The sequence below is a fragment of the Onychostoma macrolepis genome, chromosome 15 (genome assembly GCF_012432095.1).
Source record: "Onychostoma macrolepis isolate SWU-2019 chromosome 15, ASM1243209v1, whole genome shotgun sequence".
Taxonomy (NCBI): domain Eukaryota; kingdom Metazoa; phylum Chordata; class Actinopteri; order Cypriniformes; family Cyprinidae; genus Onychostoma; species Onychostoma macrolepis.
The window spans coordinates 15,943,276-15,969,965 of record NC_081169.1 but is presented as its reverse complement, the minus strand read 5'-3'; the positions used below and the strand labels follow the sequence as shown (position 1 = coordinate 15,969,965).

General features: G+C 36.1%; 4 protein-coding genes across 6 annotated transcripts in view; 1 reads left to right on the top strand and 3 right to left on the bottom strand.

Annotated features, from left to right (window-relative positions):
• mark4b (MAP/microtubule affinity-regulating kinase 4b) overlaps positions 1-8,940 on the bottom strand; it is a 44,837-nt gene extending 35,897 nt beyond the window's left edge. Inside the window, exon 1 of one of the 3 annotated variants that reach the window (XM_058799067.1) lies at positions 7,727-8,940. In XM_058799067.1, coding sequence (XP_058655050.1) covers positions 7,727-7,777 — 51 coding nt within the window. In that variant the 5' untranslated portion in view covers positions 7,778-8,940. The remainder of the gene's footprint in view (positions 1-7,726) is intronic. The other 2 variants (XM_058799065.1, XM_058799066.1) reach the window with 2 other exon arrangements.
• A 3,995-nt stretch (positions 8,941-12,935) lies between these two features.
• On the top strand, positions 12,936-16,336 carry si:dkey-182i3.11 (leucine-rich repeat-containing protein 15). Its single transcript, XM_058799068.1, has 2 exons — positions 12,936-12,987; positions 13,298-16,336. The coding sequence occupies exon 2, from the start codon at positions 13,327-13,329 to the stop codon at positions 15,364-15,366; it is 2,040 nt and encodes a 679-aa protein (XP_058655051.1). The 5' UTR covers positions 12,936-12,987; positions 13,298-13,326; the 3' UTR covers positions 15,367-16,336.
• Positions 16,337-16,619: 283 nt separating this feature from the next.
• si:dkey-182i3.10 (gastrula zinc finger protein XlCGF57.1) lies at positions 16,620-21,358 on the bottom strand. Its single transcript, XM_058799069.1, has 4 exons — positions 21,109-21,358; positions 20,476-20,695; positions 20,326-20,399; positions 16,620-19,261 (listed from the first exon to the last, which is right to left on the bottom strand). Exons 1-4 carry the CDS (start codon positions 21,283-21,285, stop codon positions 17,858-17,860), a joined length of 1,875 nt encoding a protein of 624 aa, XP_058655052.1. The 5' UTR covers positions 21,286-21,358; the 3' UTR covers positions 16,620-17,857.
• A 1,021-nt stretch (positions 21,359-22,379) lies between these two features.
• On the bottom strand, positions 22,380-26,690 carry LOC131520441 (zinc finger protein ZFP2-like). Its single transcript, XM_058744681.1, has 5 exons — positions 26,208-26,690; positions 25,861-26,044; positions 25,685-25,761; positions 25,498-25,582; positions 22,380-24,052 (listed from the first exon to the last, which is right to left on the bottom strand). Exons 1-5 carry the CDS (start codon positions 26,355-26,357, stop codon positions 22,611-22,613), a joined length of 1,938 nt encoding a protein of 645 aa, XP_058600664.1. The 5' UTR covers positions 26,358-26,690; the 3' UTR covers positions 22,380-22,610.

Sequence of the window (26,690 nt, the reverse complement as noted above, 5' to 3'; positions counted from 1 at the left end):
ATTAAAGGCTTAGCTCTCCCAAAAATGAATATTTTGTCAATATTTAGTCACCCTCACCCAACCTGCATGACTCACTTTCTATGGAAAATACAAAAGATATTTTGAAGGACTGTTTTTGTGATTTCTCCAAGGAAAGCTAATCTCTGCTTTGCTATACATTTCTGACATGTTTCATGTCTGGCTGTTCCAAGATCTTAAATCTAATCTATCCAGGAATGCACTGCGACACTAAACGCCACTCACACCTTGGCGCGACATGACGCATGTGGCATTCTTAGTTGGATGCTAACTGTATCATTCTGTGTGAAAACTGAACCCCATATAATCGTCAAGCAAATGTAGAATGGATCTTAATACAACATTTCAATAAAAACTTTTGATTCATTGCTCGTACATGCTATATCTATATAGATACACAGCATATCATTTTCTATATTCATATATTGACTCACAAATTTGAAATGACAGAGGATGGGAGCATATTTCTTCACACCAATAAGCCCATTTTAATGTCTCCACATCCCCACACCCGATATTCCCAACAGTTTTGACCATTTGCTGACATAGACCTCATCGCCTGTCACCCACCCATCTTCCTCCACCACCCACTGCCCCACCCTGTCCAAACCACACACATTGATTATTCCACTGCTGCTCTCTATCTGATTGCCCTTGCAATTTATATGAGAAAGGTGGGGGCAGGGGTATGGGGGTTTCTCAGCAAAGCCAATATGCCACTGAAATAGATGGTTTAGATGGCGGAAGAAAGCTCCAGGACATAATGACCACAAAACAATAAAAGATGATGCATTTAGATATTCAGTTTCCTCCCATTTAGTACATGCACTTTAAAAGTTCAATTTCAGTCTGAATAAAGCAATATATATTTTTTATGTCATGTAAATATATTATTACAAGCTCAAATCATACCAGTCTGACTTCTGCAGTCACATTTGTAAAGGTCCATTGTCAATTGTGTAACAACGCATTCTGGGTTCCCCTAAGAACCTTTTAGTGAACAGTTCCTAAAATAATCCTTTTTTAGTGCATTTTAATAATCTATAAAGAACCTTTTGTGAAATTTTTTGTGACGTTAAAGGCCCTTCATGGAACCACAGATGCCAAAAAAAGAATCTTTAAGAGTGTAGCTAACTGTGAGTGAAGCTTAATTATGACTGCACATTTAAACATACTTATTGGTAGGAATATGCAGTTAATAAAGATCCCAAGACATAGTTCTACACAACATATTTCTAGAGACCCATCCCAGACTGAGACAACCGACCGCCTATCTGGGTGGTGTCCTGCTCAGGGTAGGATAGGAGCACATGTGAAGGGGGTAGAGATGGGTCAGGGTCAGTCCATCCAGCCACACATCCTGCTATTGCATCTTATGACTTACTCCCAAATCCATTTACAGGGATCTATGTCCTGTCCTATCCTGTCCTGTTCTGTGAAGCTTTGCATTTGGCACTGCTGCTGCACCAGTTTCCTCTGTGCTGATTTCTTCCACAGCGTTTCCTTGAAATGAATGCACGACAATGAGCTTGGGTCGTTCACAATATCACTATGCTATACTGTGCTGATGTGAGATAAAAGTGTGGGAAACAGGTGTACGCCCGAGCCAGGTGTAAAGAGCCCTGCCAAAACTCAAACTTGCATGGTTTCCTGTCTTGAATAGATGTTGTGCATTCTCCTCGTAACGGTTCTCTGGTGTGGCTTGCAGAGTAAATGCTTGCAGCAAAGCTACAGGCTTCTTAAACAGGTTCAGTGTAAAAGGATTTATTGGTTTGGTCACTCTTTATAGGCTTATGATCACTCAAAGGAAATAAAACAAACAATATATTGACTCTTAAAGCTACTTTGTGTAATGTCTATTTCATGGTTAATGTCTTCTCAGCCACAATAATAATAATCTGCATGCAAAAACAAACATACAATGTGACCAGTGTAGCCCCGTTCCCAAAACGAATGACTCTCATTAACCAGTTTTTTTAACAAATAGTTTGAATCATTACCCTGCATGATTTACAGCATGCAAAAATGGACAATATATCTGAATTATATCCAATTGAATCAGAATCAAATTAAGAGCTTATGAATCAGAATCAAAATGAATCCAAAAACCTGTATCAATACCCAGTCATGGCAAACAAATGTGATTCATTATTTAGCATATCAAGCAATTAATTCAATTATATTTGAACTGAATGACAGTCCTACTTTGACAGACTAGTTTTAACGTATAATTCACATTGTGAGTTAACTGAATCAATCTGTAAATGTATATCAATAATACCCTGCACTGGTAATTAACTGTGATTAATTATTAATATCATGCAATTCATCCAATAACATTTTCAAATGAATGACAGCCCCACCTTGACAGATTCATTTAAACATGAATAATTCACACAGTTATTGTGAGACTGTGAGAAATGAACATGTAATCTTCCTCTGTGACTCCTCCCAATTCTAAGTCACTGCTGTAATACTAGCTCATGCCTTATGACTGAAATGCCATGACCTCTCTGCTGCTTGTTACCCTTTAATAACTGTCTCTGTCATGAACGAACCCATCTGAATAACTAATGGCGCAGCAGTCACAGACAGGCAGCAATCCTCATGACTACAGAGCAAAAGTCTCACCTTGGCATCAGATGAGAAGGCCAAACAGAAAAGCCCCAGCTGAGGCCCATCTGCTAACCGTACTCCGCAACCCCCCTCCCCACCAACAAGTAACATAACCCCCTCATGCGCACACACATTAGCCAAATACACAAGGAGACAACATCAATATCAGTTGTCAAGAGCAACAATCGGTGTGGCAACGAAACAGGGGGTGGTGCTATACTTCCACAATGACAAGAACAAAAACATGCTGATTGTGCGATAGTTGCTCATGGTCTAACACACCCTTTTGATTTAAAAAAACATGCTCAGAGTTAAAGGTTAGACTAGATAAACATGTTTACTTGTAGTGACCAGCCAAACCGAAAGATAATTTCCTTGTGCTGGACAAAAAAAAAAAAAAAGTGTGAATTTACGCTGACTCATAGACAGCAGCTAACATCACTGATGTTGCCGCAACAACATCACCACAAGAAACTAGTGCCGCTATGAAGGCATGCTAAAGGTTTTCTCTTTGTAAAAAACACCCCTTCGATTGCTTTCCTCACATGCAACAGACACAATAACCTCTTTTATCCAGAACATGAGCGTCTAGGCCTAGGTTTCACTAGTTCCTCAGAAACAAGCCACCAGGCCTATCTGACCTCCACATTGGATCAGCTTTCCTGCTTTACTTAGGAACAATAAAAAACAATCCTCTTAGTGAATTTCTTTTGGCTGAAAGTGGAGGCGTAATGTCCAGTCACAACTATCGTTTAGACTGAGGGTGATACTGTGTTTCTCTTGAAGGAAATCATTTTAAAAAACGCTATTTGTTGCTTTTGTGCCTTGAGATTTCTATGCGTGTGAAACAAGACATGGTGCTCACATGCAAGCAGCCAGTTTGTTATTGGGTGCAATAGTTTGTGTTGCCACATCTTCAATAGAAACTTTTTTGCAAATTCTGCATTAAATTAAGAAAACAATCAAAATGTTACGATCAGACTAAAACAATGCGACCTTGTTGAAAACTCCTGCCACTCTCTCCAAATGCTGGGGTCCTTCAGAAGGAAACGCCGAGCTGTAGGTGCTACACACAGCCAAGAACGGCAGACTTCTTATACATCTTAAGGTGCAAAGGTCGAATTAGCAAAATTTTGCAGGCAAAAAAGTCTATTGTGAACAGTTAAGTGATACATGAAGCACTGCACACAAAGTCACCTTCTAATCAAGCAGTTTTGTTGATCCGTGCCTCAGATTCATGTGACAAACTGGAAAAATCTTTCTTTCTCACACTAAATTCCAGATTCTTTTAGATTCCTACTGAAATAGCAGGATTTTTCCTGAGTAACGGTAAATGTTTTACTAAGGATGCACAATATATCACTACTTAGTCATCGGCTGGCATTAGAGATTTTTAATTTATCGATATCAGTCAATAGTGGATTTTTAATGGCGCGCATATCACTGTTTTTAAATTTAGATGACCTTTGCAATCATCTAACATTTATTAAAGTTAAGATTTACAATCACTAATAATTTATTAACATTGTTAAATGTAATATTCAGGAAATTTCAAAATGAATAAACATTCATATTGTACATTATAAAGCTGTGATGCAAATTCACTTTTAGCATTTTAAACAATTGATTTTAGTTTTTAGTGTTTCATTATAAATTGCAAAAAAGTGCAATGTCAATTTCCTTTACTGGCTCATTTGAATCAGCCAGATCTTCTTATTACTAGCTCTTACGCAAAGAAGAATAATGCTATATATCCCTTTTCCTCATTACCTCACTGTAGAGGGTCAAATTTCTAAACACAGGTAGATGTTATTTATATTGTAAATGGCAAGTAAAAACATGTAAAAGATCAGCAATGAGGAAGTACAAGAGGAAGTCAAATGTGTGGACACTTACAGACTTACTTTGCCAATCAATTTCCTCTTTTAATGTTTTGACACTTCAGCATAAGCTAAATGCCCACAGTAGCCAACACATATATATTTATTTATCATTCCACACCAGAGATTTTTAGCTGATTTAGACATCATTCAAAATGTCTGCTCTGCTGTAAATGTTGCAAGCTTCAATACATAATTAAAAAGTTTATAGAGTCTAGGTCAAGTCAAAGAGGATGATGTAATCCCAACCTTTTTTTTTCCATCTTTACCATTTTTCTCGGTAAAGCTGTTACAATATGATGGTTATCAAGATGTCTGCCATTTAGACCAAATTCAACCTTGTAAATGAACATGAATTTATTTTCATGGATGTCCTGGGCTTTTTTCTGCAGTTGACCCAGTCCTCTTCAGACAACATGATGCTTCTTCTCTGGCCTTCATGGAATCTGTGGCTTCACTTGCAGACTCTTTGTTTTGACATCATCCTCCAATCTTATTCCATGGCTAGACAGAGAGTTTACATAACCTCCCAGATTGGTAAGATGCATTTTCTATTGTGTTTGCTTTGTGTTCTATCTCATCCCTCTTCTCATCAGCACTCATTATTCTAGAAGCTCTCGCCGTGCCTCTATGTGACATGCCTTATTGCTGTGTCTGTGCTTGCATACATGCTGGATAACTTAAGCACAAACTATGCAGATTTTCATCATCTTTCATTCACATATAGCCAACCAACCACTCCTTTTTCTTTATGTATTCTTCTTTATTTTTCAATCTATGACGTTCACCACTAAGTCACTGAGTTTAGGAATCCCTTTGTGGGTCAATAGTTTTTGCATAACGCATAATCCGATTTCCGATTACAGTAGCAATAAATACAAGCAATCAACTTTCTTCCAAGCAAACGAATTATGACATATGACGTAACAATGTGGAAAGCAGATGTCTTTTACATCTCCTTATGAACTATTCAAAACTTAAACCAAGTAAACTGACACCTGACATTCCACTTACATAATAAAGAGCTTTGGTAACAGTAAGTACGATTTGACCACAAGTTATGTGACGGTTTTAAGTGGAAACAGAGACAGCACTTTTGAACTGTTAATTACATAATGTGTGAAACCCATATTTGCAACAGTCTAATAAAAACTACAATCTTGCTACAATCTTTTCTAAAATTTTCCAGCTTCATATCTTGCATGTCTTAAAGGACAAAACAGTGCCTGCGGATCAAAGTTGTCTCCTGATGACCTTTGATTTTTACTTTTGGCCCACGGCCCTCAATCAAGTTTCATTCTTGGCCCTTTGTAGTAAAAAGTTTGGCAATTTCTGTCTTAAAGGGACAGCTGAACCAAAAAAAAACTAATGAAAATTCTGACATCACCTACTCACTTCCAAAACTATTTGCCTTTCTATCTACTTAATTTCAGTCTGTTCATCATATAAAGCAATAACATGAATAAGGAAGAATACAATACAGTAATTTTGACTACTTATATGGCTCTTTTTGGTAAGATTTTAAGTTTAAACCCTCTAGTGACTAGTGACTAGAGTCTAGTCCACATCCATTGGTTTTGAATGGAAAAGAACAATCAGTACAGAAAGTCATACGAATTTGGAACTCTATGAGGGTGAGTAGATGACGAGAAAAGTTTTGAGTGATTCCTTTAATGCTACTACTTAATATTAATAAATCTCGAGGTAATCATAAACATGAATATGCCTTTAATAAGATACACAGACATACGAATTGCAAAATGCAAGTGAATGAAATCCCAATATCAATTATATTACTGTGCGTGCAAAAATAAGGCCAAGCCTTGAAACCTTGAGAAGCAAACATGTTTTTGTATTGTTTTGATATACTTTACACTGTGTTAAAAATGTTACAACAAGCTGTCTGGCATCTGTTTACTTACACATGTGTACATCATGAACAAAGTCAACTTTTATGTTTTTAATTAAGATACAACAAAACAGAAGCATAAATATGCCACTGAATACTACAAAAATGCAATAAGTGTAACTGCAGTTTGGCATACACACAATGATGTAACCAAATATCTCAGACTGGGGGACGTCAATGGTAAAAAGTCATTAAATGCCTATATTGATCAACCATTAATATGAATATTGATGCTTATGACCCTCTCTATGAATACAAGGCATAGCTTGGCTTTAAAAGCTGAATTCAAACTATACAAACCATGAAAAGAAGTGGGTTAACTTCGCATCACGTAGGTCAGAGGTTTACAAGAACATTTTGCACAACATGCATATCAAAGACCTCAAATGACTGCAAAACGAATCATCCACAAATTAAATGCTATAGATAGTCTTTAAAAGAGTTTCTTACTCCATGAGCTAAACGACAACAAAGACAGCCATAGAAACATACACTCAATAGTCATTTGTGACAGTGTTTGAGGGGCAGGATGCTGTTCATTTTAAAATCCATGTTCTAGTCAATGTAACCTTTTAGTTCTTGAATTAATAGAGATATATTTTTGATAACATTCCCAAACGCTACTGACAACTCCAGCCCCACTTCTGGCTCATGTCAGTGATTCTGACTGAGCTATTAACGAATCCTTCTTTAGACTCGATTATTTTCAAATAATCGCAAAATCGGTTCAACTGACTCTTTGAATCGGTTTTTGAGCTATGTCTGATTCATAGTGAACTGAGAACCGACTGAACTGATGAGAGCATTTGGATTGAATCAATTAATTGACCAATGGCCAATAGATACTTTAATAGCTGATAAAAGCAATGTTACAAATGGAAATAGTTTGAGTATGTCTGACTGCAGTTTTATCAACAACATTGTTACTAAAGTTTTTTTTTTTTTAGCCAATCTATTTGGTTTACCTCAATACAAATTACAGGCCTATTAAGCTTTTTTATGAGCAGAATAGTGGCTGCAACAAACTGAACTAGAACAAGTGAAATTATCATACTAATACAAAATAATTAAATAATTAGAAAAACCTTAATAAACAGAAATACGTTACACAGAAACTGTAAACATAGAAAATGTAAAATGTCTTAATGATGCCGTAAATGAGTCGCTGAATCTGTTATTTTGAACCATTCCTTTGAAACGAAGCGTTTCGAAAGAACCGATTCGCGAGTCTCACTTCGCGACAAACGTTGAAATCAACTGTTTGTCAAGCGGAATTAAATGACGTAAGAACGCTTTCACTTACGTGGTCTGCATTCCTGTCGTTCCCCGGCTGCAGCGCGGCGCGTGAGGACATCGTCTCCGGAGCTTCAGCCTTCCGCAGCCCTGGGTTTATTTCGGCGATCCGCGGACAGTCGCTAATTGAATCAGCACAGAGACACAGTCAGCAGCCGAGCCCGTATCGCGAGGCTATCGCTGCCCTCTCCGACCACCAGTACAGCGTTTCCCTTAAACAATCCTCATTTTCGGTTACGTTTGCTGGATGGTTCGCGCAATACTGGTGGGACGAGAACAAAGATTAAAAAAAAAAAAAAGGCTATATGATGCTCATGTCTGTGGGAGTTTGGCTAGCCGGAACAATAGATCATTTTGTCCTTAGCTAGACGAAAACGTCTCGCTCAACTGTCCTCATACCATGTCCATATACAGCGTCTGGTTTGCAGAAATGTATGTTGAATCCTTACGAATCAGCCGTCAACGACTGTAAATCACGAGACAGACAGACAGAAAACAAAAGCAGAACAGAAGAAGAAGAAGAAAACGAGCTACCGCAGCATCAAACAGAGGAAAACAGACTCATTTTTTCAATGAGACTGGGTTGTCCAGAGAAAATAAACCACTCCCACGGACGCAGTGTCCCCTTCAAAGAGTCATCTGTGTACATTTCCAGGAAAACACTATATTAATAAATAAACAACAGCGGGTACGATACGAAATCCAAACTATTAAGCGTATCTCGAGCACTCCCGGCCCAACAAAGACCAGTGAACGATATCCTTTTCGAAGAGGCAGGGTATGTCAATGTTCCCAAACATAAAAACTGTACAGTGGCTGTAAAATGTTCATCCCCAGCAGCGTGTGACACTCGCATCAAGGAAGGACGTCAGGAGAAAGAATAGGCTGGGCAGGGCTGCGGCGGACGCTCACACACACACCCTTCCCCCATGGTCCTAAACACACCGACTCTCCATTCATTCATGTAGCGAGACCCATCGCAAGACTAAAAGGGATGCCAAAATAAATGTCTACCACTCCTCCAGCTGGTCACTGTACGCTAGTACAACCTGGTCCTTGCAACGTGATTCGAAATGCATCTGCATATGATATCCATATTTTGTCTATGAACGATGACATATATTCTGCATTGCTAAATTAAGACTTGTGGACATACAAACAGTAGGCTACTACAGAGAAATGTCATTAACCACAGATAATGTAATATAATGCCATTCACATGTTTGGGCCATAAGATTTGTTTTGAAAGAAATTAATACTTTTATTTACCATGGTCATATTAAATTGATTAAAAAGTGACATTTTAATGTCACAATGGATTTATATTTCAAATAAACGGTGTTCTTTCTAAAATTCTGTTCATCAATCTTAAAAAAAAATCACAAAAACAAACTTTTCAACCTTTTACACGAAATGTTTTTTTGAACACCAAATCAGCATATTAGAATGTTTTCTAAAGGATCATGTGACACTAGAGACTGGAATAATGCCAATATTAAAATATAAAACAAATTATTTTATTTTAGATATTATGTTTATAATATTTCTACAGTCATGTTTGGCTCAGTGGTTGTATGCTACTATTTTTGTAAAGCTATACTTTGGAATCCTTAATTATAATGAAAAATGTTACACAAATACAAGATTTGCTAAATTAGAATTGCTTTAATATGAGTAGAAAAATGTGCAATTATTTAATATAAAATAAATATATAATAATTTGATGGTAACACTTTACAATAAGGTTCATTAGTTAAACATTAGTTAATGTATTAACTAACATGAACTAACCATGAGCAATACATTTGTTACTGTATTTACTAATCTTCGCTAACGTTAGTTAATAAAAATACAGATGTTCATTGTTAGTTCATGTCAGTTCACAGTGCATTAACTAATGTTAACAAGATTTTAATAATGTATTAGTAAATGTTGAAATTAACATTAACAAAGATTAATAAACGCTGTATAAGTGCAGTTTATTATTAGTTCATGTTAACTAATGCAGTTAACTAATGAACCTTATTGTAAAGTGTTACCAATTTGATTTATGGTTAAAAATAGGGCTTTATGAAATATAGCTTTGTGAAGGGGATCCGTCACAAATGTGGGGGTCCTTGCTTTGCATTAAAATGTTTGAGAACCCCTCTTAAATAAATTTCAGACTAAATCAAAAAAAAAAAAAAAAAACATAATGAGGATTGTGTTTGATACTGATATGATTAACAGGAAAACACACACAGACAAAACAGGGAAAAACAAAACAAAGATAAAAAAAATACATTTGGCCTGTGATAGATTAAAGCAATGGTCATGACATCATTTAATAATGTAAATCTCACAAAATTTAATCATATAAGATTTAGTCATATTACGACTATTGTTGTGTTGCACAAACTGATGCTTAACATAATTCAATAACAGATGGACTTCCTAACATACAGTATACTAATCATATTGTTAACCAGGTAGGTAGACAGATAGATAGATAGATAGATAGATAGATAGATAGATAGATAGATAGATAGATAGATAGATAGATAGCTTTGCTAATTTTATATCATATTAAGTAACATCTATTTTAAATGATTAATAATGGTTAATATTGACTACACTTTACAAAAATGGTTGGTTAAATGTTTGACCGATGTCGACAGGCCTATCGATAGGCCTATAAATACACAATTTCCTGATTTATTTTCTATTGGAAACAGGGATCATGATCCAAATAATGTAAATATTGATTTTGACAATTGAATCATTAAAGGATTGCAGTTGGAAGAGCGCCGGAAAAGTAAAAAACAAGAGAAAGTGGAGCGGCGCCGCCGGACCAAGAAGAGACCTGGAACATCAGAAGAACATAAATTTTAAGGTGAGAACCATAATAAAATTGATGCGCAAACAAGAAACACTGAATAAGAAAATAATGAAACTCAAGAGAAATGGTTGAATACAATCATTTTAATCTTGAGTTACAAACCTTAGCTAGTGATATAGAATCACTGAAACTTAAAGCTCCATCTCTAAAATGACAGAAGGTTTCAAATGTATTTTCTGATCACACACTTTGTTCCCAAAACTATAAGTGTAGAAGGCTGGTGGTTTAATTGCTATATGCTTTGTTTGCTTTGTACGACGATGTAAAGAAAGGGGCTGCATCTCACATTAAATATGTGAGATGGAATCTCTATCTAACTGTAAAATTTTTATCCTATCTGTATATGCACTGTAAAAAAAAAAGAAAAAGAAATTTGAGCCAAATTAAAATTTTAAGGCAACCAGCTTCAGCAGATTTTGAGTTTTCTCAACTTGTCGTTTTAAGTTTATTCAACAAAAATGTGAGAATCTCCCACAAAAATAAGTTGAGCAAACTGAAACTGAAGCTGGTTGCCTTAAAATTTTAAGTTGGCTTAACTTTTTTTCTTTTTCTTTGCAGTGTGGGTGTTGCTTGTGTGGCTAAGACGATGTATACTTAGACTATGCTTTTAAAGGTGTTACAAATATTTTTGCAGGCTTAAACAGAGATGAAGATATTCATGTTGCATTTAGAACCCCTGCACTTCTTCCAGTTGAACTTTTGACACTCTGTCATGTGTCCTGTCTATGTGTGTGTGTTAAAAAGCAAGGAAGAATGCAGGAAGGATTTTATGAAATTAATGCAAATTGTGTGCAAGGCTATAAAAAGCCAAGGGAGAGCTTCAGACGGGGCCGCACTCCGATGGTGAAGACTTACTCGCTGTTACTTTCATTTTATTGCTTATGAGTTATTAATAAAGCTAATAAACTTATAACTAATAAAGTGAAACCATTACAAATGATGATGCGTTAAACTTTTATTAAAACAAGTCTCTGAGTAATTTATTTTGGTAACCTATTATTCTGAAACTGAAAGACTTAATTCAAATATTGACTGAAAATTAGTATTGCTCGCTTAAAATGAACCATAAATAGGTTGGAAATTGAAAATCAGACAGGATTACCATAATAGAGGCAACAGATTCAGGCAGTTGACACTGATTTCACACTCTAACGCCACATGTAAAGGGTCCAGTGCGTATTTGTGTTTGCACTGTGCAAAGCATCAAAAGTTTCTATTTACAACCTGTTTTTGTAGCATTGAGCAATGATAGCCAACCACAGTTATCTGTTGACTTCTTGAACATCTGTGATTGGCCATTTCATTGACGAAGTTAGTCATAATTCTTTTCTTGCACACTCGCGAATCCTCTCATTGTAACAAAGTGTAGACATGATAAGTAATAAGTAAGTCAAATAAGTAAATAAGAGCTTTACTGATAACGGAACATTTTGAGACTGCGATAAAGTGAAGAGTGACAGTTTTTTAGTGAATATACTGTATGGAAGCACTATTTGCTCACATTAGGCTACATAATCCATTCAGAATTTGAATAAAAGTTTTGATTTTAGTGCTGCTTACAGTACCCTGGACATGCAGCAAAGTTTCAGGAGTGACATATAGGCTATCTCCAAACAAAACCCCCACCAATCCCTCAACAGCCCAGAACTTACTATTTTCTGGATAACTGATAAACATCAACCAACTGCGTGACGGCTGAGTTGAACTGACTTGTTGGACTATGCTGTACATTAGCAAAACCACTTCCCACTATATCTGGTGACTGTCCATTTCTGACAATGTCAGTAATTTGCTTTTGAATGAGCAAAGAAAAGCCATCGTTCATCTCAATTGCGCCATCTATTGGTTAATAAAGGGCAGTGGATTAATTTATTTCCCTATTTTGTCAGACTGTGAATAAAGAGCTTTCACATAATTTAAGGCAAGTATAAAAAACAGAGAAACTGACTAAAAAAGGACTACATCTGCTTGTAAACAGGACTCCACCACCCCTGAATGCTGAATGCTTTATTTTTAGAGGAAAAGCTTGTTAGTGAGCTGAGAATCTAGAGCACCACTGTTTTTACTGTATATGTATGCTATTTCAATATCAATATATTTATGTATGTATTTCATTAAAAACTTTAGCAGTAATTGTCATTCACAGGTTCCATTCACCTGTTTGTATTGTTTTGTTATGTAACGTGTTTGTTGAGTTCACCCAAGCTGTGGTGAGATTTCAGTTGTGGTTAAGATGATTTTTTTTTTTCAAGAACACATCGCATGTGACATCACAGATTAAGCTCAGATGTTCTGCTGACAGGTCATTTTTTTTTTTTTTTTGTTATTCTATTGTGATTCAGGACATTTGACTTTTACAAGCACTCCGTTTTGCAGGCTGGATCTTTGCGCAGGTAAGCCTGTCGACACACTTTAAGAGTCATTTCAAAGAGATATGAAATATCAAGGTAGCTGATTCATAAATTGTGTGTATATAAACATATAGGCACATTATTTGATTTTTATATGCTGCATGATTAATAATTTCTAATATTAATGAAAAAATAGCAAAGATGGTTGCTGAGAATGGATCTTTAGCCAGAAGCTAAAAAAGCTTGCTTTCATTCTGTCTCGCACTCTTTGTTAGTTGTTTAAAATGAAAGTGAGAATATTTGAATATACACATATGCCCGGTTTCACATTGTGTCACAATCTAACTTCCAGGTTTCTAGATTCCTGCGGATCACATCAAAATGTTGTGGATTTTGTCAATGGTTTTGGCTCTCATCGCAGTGGTTGACGCCTGTCCGAAACCCTGCAAATGTGAAGATCATGACATCCTAATTTGTTCGGACCAGAGACTTCTGGAGCTCCCTCATCTGCCTCAGAGTACCAAGCAATTATATGCTACACATAATATGATTCAAGCTCTCCCAGATGAAGGTTTGGAAGGATTGTCGATTCTCGATCTCACCAAGAATATCTTCAACTTGTCACTCAATACCAACTGGCAGAACATGAGCAATCTTACAAAGCTATTTCTGAGTGGAAATGGACTGAGCACATTAACACCAAGACAGTTTCAGGGGCTGTTGAACCTCAAAATGTTGGATCTCAGTGACAACTACATTGTAATACTGCCTCAGAAGTTCCTTTATGGTCTGACCAAGCTTCAGATCCTTAATCTGAATATGAACAAGATATTAAGTTTATCCTACGGGGTCCTGGACGGAGCTTCTGCCCTTAAGGACCTCCAACTGAGAAATAACATGATTGAGATGGTCGAGGTAGGTGTGTTTGAGAACTGCACACATCTAGATCAACTTTATCTGTCAATGAACAACCTAAAAAGTGTAGGTAATGGGAGTTTTAAGGGTGCCATAGGGCTAAATCACCTTGATCTTAGTCGAAATGGACTAGTCGCCGTACCTACCAGTGTCCTTCAGGACACTCTGAACCTTACTAGCCTCTATCTTCAAAAAAATAACATAGCTTCAATTCCTGATGACATTTTCTCTGAGATTCCCATGCTGAAGCATTTGGATTTGAGTCATAATGGTCTTGCTTCCATGTCCGACGGTTCGCTCAGAGGTCTTTCCCAGCTGGGCGCATTAGATCTAAGTTTCAACCAGTTGCAGATGCTACCGTCACATGTGTTTCAAGACTTGGGAAAGCTTGAGAGCCTTAATTTGTATCATAGCGATCTGATGTTGCTTCCGAACGGCTTGTTCAATAACTTAAGTAGGGTAATAGAGCTTCAGCTGGACAGCAATAATATTATTGTAATTCCACCGGACCTCTTTCACCCACTTTCAGCTTTGCATGATCTACAACTGAACAACAATCACATTTCGGAGCTCCATTCACACACATTTATGCAGCTGAGGAAGCTTAAGCATCTCGATCTTTCCTACAATGACCTTGTGAAGATTCCCATGCACCTCTTCAAAAGGACACATCATCTGAGGGACCTTAACCTGGAGAAAAATCATATCCGTTACATTCCAAAATTGTCCTTTAAACACTTAGTCAAACTTCAGTGTCTGAAACTCAGCAACAACAACCTGACAAGACCCTTTGCAGATCTACTGACTAGTCTTAGTAATTTACGGGAGTTATGGCTCAATGAAAACCAGATAGAAACCATCCCTATTGGATTTTTCACAGATCTTACAAACCTGAGGTTCCTGGATTTGTCCAACAATAAATTGCGTTCCATCTCTTCTGATGCCTTCAAAGATCTGTCCGCATTGAAAGAGCTGGATCTGAGATTCAATGCTCTCGATAAACTTCCAGATGACATCTTCACATCTTTGATACATCTCAGAAGGCTCCACCTGGAAAACAACCAGCTCACACATTTGCCCACCAAAGTGTTTTCTGCTCTATCCAGATTGGAAGAGCTCCATTTGGACAAAAACCAGATCCAGCACATTCATCCAACACAGTTTGAAGGCTTAGTGATGTTACGCGAACTTGATATAACATTTAATCAACTGCGCTATATGGACAAAGGGACTCTGATGCCTTTAGCAAATCTAGTGCGTATCTATCTTAATGGGAATCCATGGGATTGCTCTTGTGTGTTCATTCTCTATCTAAGTCAGTGGTTTAACAATAATACTCACTTAGTAAAACCTACACCCATGTGCTCCTCTGGTCAATATCTTTCCTATCCAGCTCGTTTCCCCTATTCATTATCACAGCATTGTGCAAGTTCTGCATGTATCTCTTTTAACACAGAGAAATTAATGGTTCTCCTTGCTTTCTCTCTGGGTTTTCTTATCTTTTGAGATCTATCTACCTGTGCTGTGCTAAACTCTGAGATCTGTGTGGGTAAAGTGTTGAAACCACCACTTCTTGTGTGCAAATGATTTATGCTTTTGACCTCTGAAATGCATGCAACTGTTGGCATCAGAGGAGCAATGAAATATGATTTATCTGAGATTTAATATTTTCCATAAAATAAACTGCTTTGCCAAAAACTTACAGCCTCTTTACTTGTGTGACAGGATTATGCATTTTGAAAAGGCCACATGCTGATGCTGCAAGAGGTAATTTCCGCTTACTCATTTCAGAACCAAGAGAAGAGTCACTTACATTCACTCATCTGAGTGTTTCTAAGAATTTTATGTATGTCTCTAAACAAGGATGTACGTCCGGACGCAAATTGTGGTTAATTTTCTGCAAAACTAGGCTTAATCACATTTTCTGTGTGCTTCTTCATTTTATTGGCCTAGCTTGTCAATAATGACTAGAAAATGACAAAAAGAATATTCATTCAAATTTACTTTTTAAAAGTAATCATGCTACTTATGTATAGGTTGGCTTTACTGGAAGATGAATAGTGGAAGAAGAGGAAATGCCTTGAAACATCTATCTAAATGATATTTCACTAGTTTTTGTTGTCTCTAAAGTTGAAGAATTTCCATTAATGTGGAAACTAAGGCTGATGATCCACAGGGCAAATTTTTAAGCAATTTTGCCAGGCAACTTTTATTTTAGCAATGTTGCTTGGGCACTTTCCCACTGAGAATGGGTAACAAATTTCTATCTGGATACTTTAGAACGGTCGTGGGCCCTGTATTTCACCTGGTTGCCCGTTGACGGCAATATTAACCAAAGTTGCCCTGTGTATCATCAGCTTATTAGTATAAAATAGAGTGGAATAATTAAACGTCTAGGAAATGAATGTAGACAAAGTCTACTATCCACTACAAATATTGTTTTGACTGTTGTGGGACCAGCTCAGTATTAGTAATACAGTATTGCCTTGATTAATATAAGTATGTAAATTCAAAACAAATGGGGTCAAATCAACACAGTACTATTACAGACCATGTAACCAACTAGAACCTAGACAAATAATGTAGGCTTATATATATATATATATATATAAATATATATGCATGTCTGTGTGTGTGTGTGTGTGTGTATATGTATATGTGTATATATATATATATATATATATATATATTATCATTATCCCTTTAATCAAAATATAGCATTATATGCATGTTGCTCACAGTTCGGGATACTCCACTCAAAATGACGAAAGCTCACACGAGAAACAATGTGGAAGCAGAGGACCGTGACTTCTCGCAAGAGGTTCACAACATGCTAACTTTTAGGTGAACTCATGAATGCGAATATGACAATTGGCTGGAAGTGATGGCTTATAGTATTTTTCTCACACAAACTTATGGTTTTGTCTTATAAGACATTATTTTAATGGATTACTGTCATGTTCATTTTGTGTGATATTTGAAATGTCAACATACACTTATATTACATGGACTGACAGAGATGGATTATTTTTTCGAAAAAGCTGTTTGTGTTCCACAGAAAAAAAAATAAGTCATACACATCTGGGACATCAGGAGAGTGAGCAAATGAAGACAGAATTTTCATATTTGGGTAACCTATCCCTTTAAGATTGTCCTCAATCTTAAAGGGATAGCTTGTGAACTGAAAAAAATCCCTAAGAAGAAACATTTTGTTGATAATTGGATGTTCTGATTTGATCAAAACAAGATCACAATCCACAATCTTATTAAAGTTCTTTTTCATTTTGCTTTTTGTGTGCAGTAAAAAAAACAACAACTAATTTCCCATTTTAAAAAGACAGCCCTACAAGGTAACAAAAGAAAAAAGACAAACCATTTAAATAGACATTAAAAGACTAGATCACTAGATAATATGTTGACTTTTGTCAAAGTATTTACAGATTATTTAACATAAATTTAAAGATCAACTGTACACTAAACAGACTTTTTTAAAGGATCTTTTTATAATGAAATATTTATATCTAAATAAAGAAATCAGCATATGGAAATTAAGACACACGTAACCCTGTCTGGTCTATTTGGAACAGTTCAACGGTGTAACTTAAATTAGTAACTTGAATTCTGCCATCATTTACTCATTTACACACTTTTTGTTGGAACACAAAAGAAGATATTTTTTTAGAAATGTCTTTGTCAATACACTCTCAGAAATAAAGGTACAAATGCTGTCACTGGGGTGGTACCTTTTCAAAGGTACATGTTTGGACCTAAAGGGTCCATTTTGGTATCTTAAAGGTACATGTTAGTACTTAAAGTGTACATATTTGAACCTAATAGGTACAAAAGTGTACCTTTTGAAAAGGTACCGCCCCAGTGACAGCTTTTGTACCTTTATTTCTGAGAGTGTACAATAAAAGTCAGTACACTCCAAAGGGGTTTGCATTACCATATCAAGAGTGACAGAATTTTCTTTTTCAGGTGAACGATCCCTTGAAATTTATACACATTTATGGCACCTCAGATTTCTGAGATAAGCAAAACTCTTCCCACACTTGTCACACACATACTGCTTCTCTCCCGTATGAATATGCATGTGAGCTTTGAGTGAATTCGACTGGTTAAATTCCCGCCCACATTCGGCGCATTTGAACGGCTTTTCTCCGGTGTGTATGCGCTGATGTCGACGGAGATTTCCCAAGGTGGAAAAACTTTTCCCGCATGCGTCACAACTAAAAGGTTTTTCACCGCTATGTGAGGTCTGGTGAGCCTTAAGGCAGTTCTGCTGCCGAAATGTCTTCCCGCACACCGAACAGATAAAGGGCTTTTCTCCCGTATGAACCCTTTCATGAGTTTTCACACCGGCCACACTCTGAAAGGACTTTCCACACAAACAACAGCTGTGTTTGTTAGTCGCAGTGTGTTTGTGCTGGTGAGATTTCAAGGTGTTGATGGAGCTGAGGGTCTCGTTGCACACTGTACAATTGACCGGCAACTGTCCCTCATGAATCGGCAGATGCATTTTTAGGGTGTTTAAGCAACCCAAGACTATCCCGCATACACAACAGTGGTGTCCATTTTGTTCTGCGTACTTTCCCTCATGCAGCCGAAGCAGAAACTTCTGGACAAAGCCCTGATTGCACATTTTGCATTTGTGTGGTTTCTCGCCGGTGTGAGTTAGATGGTGTGCCTTCAGCGAATCGAGCTGGTTGAAACTTCGCCCGCATGTCTGGCAGGTGAATGGCTTCTCGCCAGTATGGATTCTCTTGTGGCGAAGTAGGTTGTTACGAAAGTTGAAGCTCTTCTCACATACGTCACATTTATGCAGCTTCTCTCCCGAATGCACGACCAGATGCTTCCTGAGACAGTACGCTTGATGAAAAGACTTCCCACAAACTTGACATGTAAAAGTCTTGTCTTCGTTATGAATCCTCTGGTGACCCTTCAGCTGTTTGTGTTCGGTGAAGGTCTTGCCGCACTGATTGCAAACATAAGGGCTCTTGTCAGTATGAAGCTGGTAGTGTACATCTAAACTGCCTCTACTTCCAAAACGCCGACCACACTGCGAGCAGCTAAAGGGTTTCTCTGCCGCCACATGAACGACCTGATGAGCTCTCAACAGAACAACCGAGTCAAATTTCCTTCTACATTGTTTACAGCTGAGTGTTTTACCTTTCTTCTGACGGCTCACCCGCACACCTCTGCTTTTTGACACACTCAAACTTCTAGATGCTTTTGCATCATCCTGAGTCACAGAGGAGTTTTTAGTATTTTGCAGTCTCGAGCAGCTGGTGTCCTCAGCATCACTGTCCTGCAACACCACAAACTCAGGATGGTTGCTGTTTTCCGAAGAATCCGCTGACTTTTCTGCCCTAATGATTGCCGTCTTCTGTGTTTTAGTGGACTTTTCAAAACAGAAAAAGAGAACAATTTAGGAATGTATTATTGCGGTATATGCTGAAGTTGAAATGTTTGGGGTTAATAAAATGTTTTGTAATATTTTGAAATATTATTACACTTTTTTTGTTTGAATATATTATGAAATTATTTATTCCTTTAATGGCAAAGGTGAATTTTCACTACTAGGCATTACTTAGTGTCACATGTTCCTTCAGAATTAATTCTAATATGCTGATTTGGTACTTTGGTAATGTAAAAAAACAAAAAAACAGTTGTGCTTAATATTTTTGTGGAAACTGATAATTCTTGATAAATCTTCTCCTGAAGGATTTTTTTTTTTTTTTCAATAAAGTGTTTATGACTTTGAACCAAACCAACAATCTCTGAGATGAATTAGACATTATAAACTTTGAGTGTAATTGATGCATCTTTGTAAATTGTAACCAAATAATGATAAATGGTGTTACAATATAAAACTACTGCCTCATAGTCACAAATTACAAGAATAAATCTATTTATTTGAACATAACTGCAAAATATTCAAATATTTATATTAGTGCTGTCAAACAATTAATCGTGATTAACTGCATCCAAAATAAAAGTTTTTGTTTACATAATATATGTATGTGTGCTGTGTATATTTATCATGCATATATAAATACACACACATGCATGTATATATTTCAGAAAAATATGTTATGTTTATATATTAAATATATTTATTTATAATGTAAATTATATGAATATAAATATAGACATGTAAATACAAGTAAATATTTTCAAAATATATACTGTATGTATGTGTATTTATATATGCATAGCAAATATACACAGAACACATATATATTAAGCAAAACAAAAACTTTTATTTTGTATGCGATTAATCGTTTGACAGCACTAATTTATAATGAATATTTCAATAATTTCAGAGTGTAGTGAGAATGATTTTCTGACTGCTCTTTAGAATTTGGGCATTTGGGTAAGTTCTTCATCAATTAGACATGGCAAAAAAGAGATTTTTACTTTCAGAACCGAACGGTTGCACTCTATTATGTATGAATGACTTACTGTTTTCACATGGTCAGTGTCTATGATCTCCTTCTGTCCCCAGCTCACAACAATGGCGATTTTCTCCGCAGAGACTGCAATGACACAGCAGATCATAAATCTTGAAGAGAAGCACAGTGGTGTGGATGAAGTATAAGCATTGATTCTCACCTAGAGTGAGGTCAGTGGACTGACTTCTTTGAAGACCACTGTCAGTTAGATTAGTCTCTCCTTGTACAGTCTTGTGCTGTTTCTCAGCTTGCTTCAGTCTTGTTTTCATATCATCACGTGCACTTGGAATCATTTCTTTGTGCAGAAGTGCAGAGAAAAGCTGGCATATTTTCTCCACAGCTTGCTTTGCATTACGTTCTAGCACAGAGTTCAACTGCGTCTGAAATATAGGAACAAAGGAACATCAATTATAAATTAGCCTACATTAAGCTGTCATTCAGTAAGGATTATCTACAGGACCTGACATGATCAGTTTTTCTAACAAAAACTGATAACAGGATTGTTACCCAATGTCTGAGCTATACTGAAATGATTTACTCTAAATGAAGTTATTAGGGTATCACCATTTTAAGGAATGCTAAAATTTTCAACAAGGTTACAAAATGCTAAATATTACGCTTAAATAAATCACTTTATCTGTGACTCTGAGCCCCAGAGATAACTGTATTAGGTTATTTACTAAAAAACATTTAATCATATATTAATTAAGTCCTGCAGGTTATGAATTATAGCTTAAAAACAAACGCAGCAAGCAAGAAAAACGGTCATTTCGTGCACTTTTCGTACACTTACTGTAAAGTCCAGGGTGACAGACTTGTCTGCTGTAGTTTGTGGAGGTATGCCTGATGAGTCCATGACTTTCGCCATTTCATTGACCGTTGTCATTACGAGTGTCTCCAGAACAGAGACAACCTCAGACTCCAGCAACGACATTATTCTCCTGTTTCTGATTTTGGTGACCGAAATCATAACATTTTCAATAAAGCTATTCCAGTGTTCGTTATATGCTCTCTTGTATTGAGTAGTGAAGCACTTGTGCTCACTGCTGCCCCTCACTGGATTGGAGTTTATTTGCGGCACAGCTATTACTACATTACGTTTGTTATATTTATCTTATTTCTTATTTTTCATATTTATTTATATGGTATATTCATTGTTAGTTATTTTTTATGATTCTTTATTGTTACTCTTCATTGTATTCATAATACTGTCTTATGTTACAGCCTACTCTTTTTTTATTCATTTATTCTCTATATCATTTCCATTTAGGTTCATATGTCATTGACGTAATATGTTCTTCTATATTTGACATACAAGAAGGTACATTTTGTTATGCTTAAGTGATGTTTTCGTCGGAAATTTCGTTAATATTGCTAAGCTGTTTCTGCTCAGAGGATGTAAAACCACGACCCCCATCGTTATTTTTATGTGATTTTATCTATTCCATTTTTTTATTGTCATGCCAATTTGACTCAGTCCTGACTTCAAGCTAATTTAGACGATGGAAAGCTTTTGGTAAAGCGTAGGTAATGACACAATGGAAAACTCGATCATATATAAACCTTCTGGTGATATATCTTTGATTTTGTCTTTTGACTTCTGAAGATTTTTAGATTAGATTACTCTTTTACAATTGGATTTTGTACTAATTTTTAAAATCTTTTTCTTTAATTTTTCATTATGATTATTATCTGTAAATGTTATCATTTATAATGACTTTGTCTGGAACTCTCGTCCTTGCATCATATATATATATATATATATATATATATATATATATATATATATATAATGATGTATACATAATTATATAAATATATAGTGTAATTATAATATATTCATTCATTAATTAATAATGTGTGTGTGTGTGTGTGTGTGTATGTATGTATATATATATATATATATATATATACACATACATATAAGACATTTTGCACAAATTATTTAGATCTAAAATCAATATTTCTGGTTGGATATATATTTTAGGACCTGAAAAATATTAATAAGTAGACTCAGATATCCTTAAGTGGAGCCATTGATATTATGTTTATTATAAGACATTTGATTTGATTTATACAATGGCTTTTAGTTTGATATCCTTCATTTAAAGAACACATACACAAAAACAATTCAAATGTAATGTTCAACTATTTCCTTGCAAAACTACAAGGAAAACATTTTATTTATTTTTTTATAAATAAATTAATACAGTCAAGCATTTCTTGTAACTTTCACAAAATTATTTACAATCCAAGGACCTACAGGCAGACACAAGTTCAGCAGTCTGAAATCTCTCAAAGTGGAGCGCATTTGTGATCTTTGTAATTTCTCTGATAGGCAAAACTTTTCCAACACTTAGTGCATGTGTATGGCTTTTTACCAGTGTGAATGTGCATGTGTGCCTTCAAATTGTTGGGCTGTGTGAAACTCTTCAAACAAATGTCACAGGTAAACGGCTTTTCCCCGGTGTGCACGAGCCTGTGCCTTTTCAAATTGGCCGATAAATGAAAAGCTTTCCCACACGTTTCACACTTGTGCGGTTTTTCACCAGTATGAGTGCGTATATGCATCTTCAGAGAGCTCGACAGCTTGAATCGTTTCCCACACAACACGCATTTGTGAGGTCTTTCTCCTGAATGCAGAAACATATGGGTTTTATACGAAGCCCTCAGAGAAAAGTCCTTACCACAGATCTCGCACTTGAAAGGTTTCTCTCCCGTGTGAAGCTGCTCGTGCATCCGGAGGGAATGTACGCTGCTGTACCTTCTGTCGCATAACGTGCACATATGAGGTTTGCTGTTGTCCGAATGCAGTTGTAAGTGAGCTTTTAATGCGTAGGCAGAGCTCAGGAACTTCCCACACACATCGCAGCGCTGAGCGTTACTTTTATCGCCTGCATTTCCAATCTGATTGTGTGTAAGAATGTGGTTCCTCAGGACGTAATTATACTGGAATGTTTTCCCACACATTTCACACATAAAGCGCTTTTCTCCGTGAACTCGCATGTGGCCTTTTAGAGTGCTTCTCTGGTTGAATCTTCTGCCGCACACCTCGCAGACGTACGGCTTGTCGCCGGTGTGAATGAGGATGTGGCGTTTTAGAGTCCCGGAAAGCGCGAAGCTTTTCCCACAGATGTCGCATGTATGCGGCCTCTCGCCTGTGTGCACACGGAGGTGGTGTTTCAAAAGTTTATGGTATTTGAAGCTCTTATTGCAGTGGCTGCATTTTATCGGCCTGTCGTTTGAATGAATTCTCTTGTGGTAGTTCAATGTGCCAATCAGGGAGAAACACTTTCCACAGGTGTCGCATCTGTATGGTTTTTCGCCCGTGTGCACCCTCTGGTGCATGTATAAACTTCTTTTAATTGTGAATCCTTGTCCGCATATTTCACAGGTAAATGGTTTGACTTCCGCATGGACCAGTTTGTGCGCTGCGAGATCTCTGAAGCTCTTTCCGCAAGTAGCGCAGGGAAATTTCTTCTTCTCGAACTTCTGCGAGTGTTTGCGAAGGTGAGTCTCTAGCGCTCTCAGCAGTGTGAATTTCTTTCCGCACTTTTCACAACTGTGCGGCCTCACGATTGAATGCACACGTTTGTGCTGCACGAGAGAAAACATCTTTGGAAAGGCCTTTCCGCACTGCTCACATTCAAAAGACTCTTTTGATGGTGGAACTTCAGGTTGATTGGTTGACATCTGTAACACTCCTTCCTGATCTACAGACCAGCCCCTGTCATCAGCTGTTGGAGGGGGAAAAAAAAATCTTCAGGGTCAATCAACATTAATCACAGTCTATTCATATATTCACAGTTTGGCAAAACTCATGCTGCTGACCCAGGTGAAAAAAGTATACTTGAATGCACTAAAAAAATACTATAAAGTACATTTGTATGACATTCTTTTCATTTTTTTGTGCTCAATAAACATTTTAAAAAGTTATACACTAATTAAAAGTATATTTCTACTTCAGCGCAACTGCAAAACTATACTAAATACCACTGAGATTTAAATTGTTTTTTAGTGCATAGAAAAAATAAAAAAAAATATACAGAGGACTTTTATTAGTGGATTTCTTAAAAGTGTGCTTTGAAAATTAGTTCAATGTGAGTACACTTTTATAGAGTTATCCTAAGTTTAAATTAAACAGATTTTATTTATTTCATATTCATGGTGTCCCAAAATAGCATAGTTGAGTATACTTAGATGTTCTTAAGATTACCTTAAGAAGTACTAAAGAATAATTTTTAGTATATTAAGTACAAAATCAGTGCGCTAAAATACAGCACTTTAAGTACATTAAGGACTAAGTGCACTTAAATAAAGTGTATTTTACTGCCCTTTTTTTCACCTGGGGAATGAGAGTAAGTAATTAGCCTGAAATGTTTTATTTTTCAATAACTGACACTGATAAAATAGTACATAATTTAAGCAAAAATGTGTATTAAGTCAATCAATTTTGATTTCAGGTTGGCTTTCAGAAATTAATACAGCTCTTTCTCATATATACAAAATGTTGTACAATACATTTTTATATAACCAAATTTGAATGATTTTTTAAATTTATTTAAAAGATCTGTTCAAATGATTAAAAAGCAGGTAAATGGTTTAAATTTTTTTTTAAATGTAATATATCAGCAATATTGTAATATTATTTATATGCATTAATTCATATACATTTATTAATATATTATTAATGGCCTTTATTTTTATATTTTCAGCTTTCATTAGACTTTTTTGTAATTTTATTATGTGCTTTTGTTTTTAATAATAGTTTTACTTTTTTATATTTTTATTTAGTTTTAATTTATTATATTTCAGTTTTTGTAATTTTAGTGCTTCAACTTGAACTTATTTTATTTCTATTAGTTACCATTCATGTTTTTTAAGCAATTCATCTAATATTTATATTTAGTTTTATTTCAGCTTTATTTCAGTTATCAAAAAATGATTTTAACAGCTTTAGTTAACAATAACAACACTGACAAGTATACAGTGTGTGCACACTGTAGTAATGCATGTCTTGGTAATATATAACAAACACCAGTCATAATGATTTAGATGTTCTATATTTTATATATATTATTTGAGACAGTGAACCAAAAATTGTGCATGTACACATAGCCACTGAATGACTGTAAAAGGTAAAGAGGGTGGGAAATTTCAAACTAAAAGTTGAGACTCTTACCGTCACTGATGAATATTGTCTGGATGGTTTCTTCTGCTCTGTTCTCCACCACAAGACATCTGCTTGCATTACTTTTCTGTGCAGGCTATAATATGAAACACATGTAAGGGTTTCAACAAACATTTATAACACCAAGTTATATCTTTGAAAATATTCTTCTTTAAAACTGCATTGTATTATAACTTACTTCAGTGTTTGAAGGTTGCTGGTGAGACATTGTTGCAGGCTCCTTCAGAGGACTCACAGGGAGACTTATAGCATCTCCTGTGAGAGAAGAACACAAAACAAAAATCACCACAAATACTAAAGTAAAAAAATAAGTCTTCAGGCTTGCAACTCATGTGGAGAATCTATGTCAAGTACCCTGAAACTCTTGGTTATGGATATGAGTTGCTCCACTGAGACCGCGTCCCATCTGAGATGAAGTCTTCCTCAGCTCATTCAAACATATTTGAGCTGGAACTGGTGCAACAGATGAACAGTATCTGAAGAGACTGCAAATCTTCTGCACCACTTCTTTGGCAAACCTCTCCATTATGGAATTAAGCTGCATTGACAAAAGAGATGCTTTAATTAAGAACAAAAAATAATACTATAAGAATAATACTAGAACTTATCCAGGCTGTAAACAAAAGGAGGTTTCTTTCACAATTTCAGTAACTAACTTATTACAACCAACCACGTTAAAATCACTTAACAGACTTTCTCACCATCTGAATCTGAGCATCGTTTGTTTTGATGGAGAGACTGGATTCATCGGAGCTGCATGTAAAAGCCTTTCGTATCTCGTGTTTAGCAGAGTCCGTCAGTAAAGACATGACCAGAGTGGTTTGACTCTGAAAAAGCTCAAACCGGGCCATAGTGACCACAGTTAAGAGAAATGCAGCAAAATCAACTCAACCTGTGTTTGACGGTTTGTACGGCCAAAGCGAGAAGAAAATAAACAAAACGTTCAACTCCCAATAAAGTTGCACTAAACAGTAAGTACTTCCTCTTTGTGGTATTTTAAAATAAAAGTATCTGAATGCTCGACATTCTCCATGAAATTGCTTATGATTAACAAACAAAACTTAAGGCGTTTACATTTCAGTGCTAAATTGTTGAGGGCATTAGACTGTTTTGGATCAATTTGATTTTAAAATAGTTTTGCTAAGACCCATATAATCCTCAGTGACTGGAACAAATATACTTCC

Coding starts and splice junctions, on each gene's coding strand:
- si:dkey-182i3.11 (XM_058799068.1), top strand. CDS start 13,327: ATGTTGTGGATTTTGTCAATGGTTTTGGCTCTCATCGCAGTGGTTGAC.
- si:dkey-182i3.10 (XM_058799069.1), bottom strand. CDS start 21,285: ATGATTTCGGTCACCAAAATCAGAAACAGGAGAATAATGTCGTTGCTG. Junction 20,696..21,108: donor CTGTCACCCTGGACTTTACA/GTAAGTGTACGA, acceptor CCTATATTTCAG/ACGCAGTTGAACTCTGTGCT. Junction 20,400..20,475: donor GTCCACTGACCTCACTCTAG/GTGAGAATCAAT, acceptor GTGTCATTGCAG/TCTCTGCGGAGAAAATCGCC.
- LOC131520441 (XM_058744681.1), bottom strand. CDS start 26,357: ATGGCCCGGTTTGAGCTTTTTCAGAGTCAAACCACTCTGGTCATGTCT. Junction 26,045..26,207: donor ACGATGCTCAGATTCAGATG/GTGAGAAAGTCT, acceptor TTGTCAATGCAG/CTTAATTCCATAATGGAGAG. Junction 25,762..25,860: donor CCATAACCAAGAGTTTCAGG/GTACTTGACATA, acceptor CTTCTCTCACAG/GAGATGCTATAAGTCTCCCT.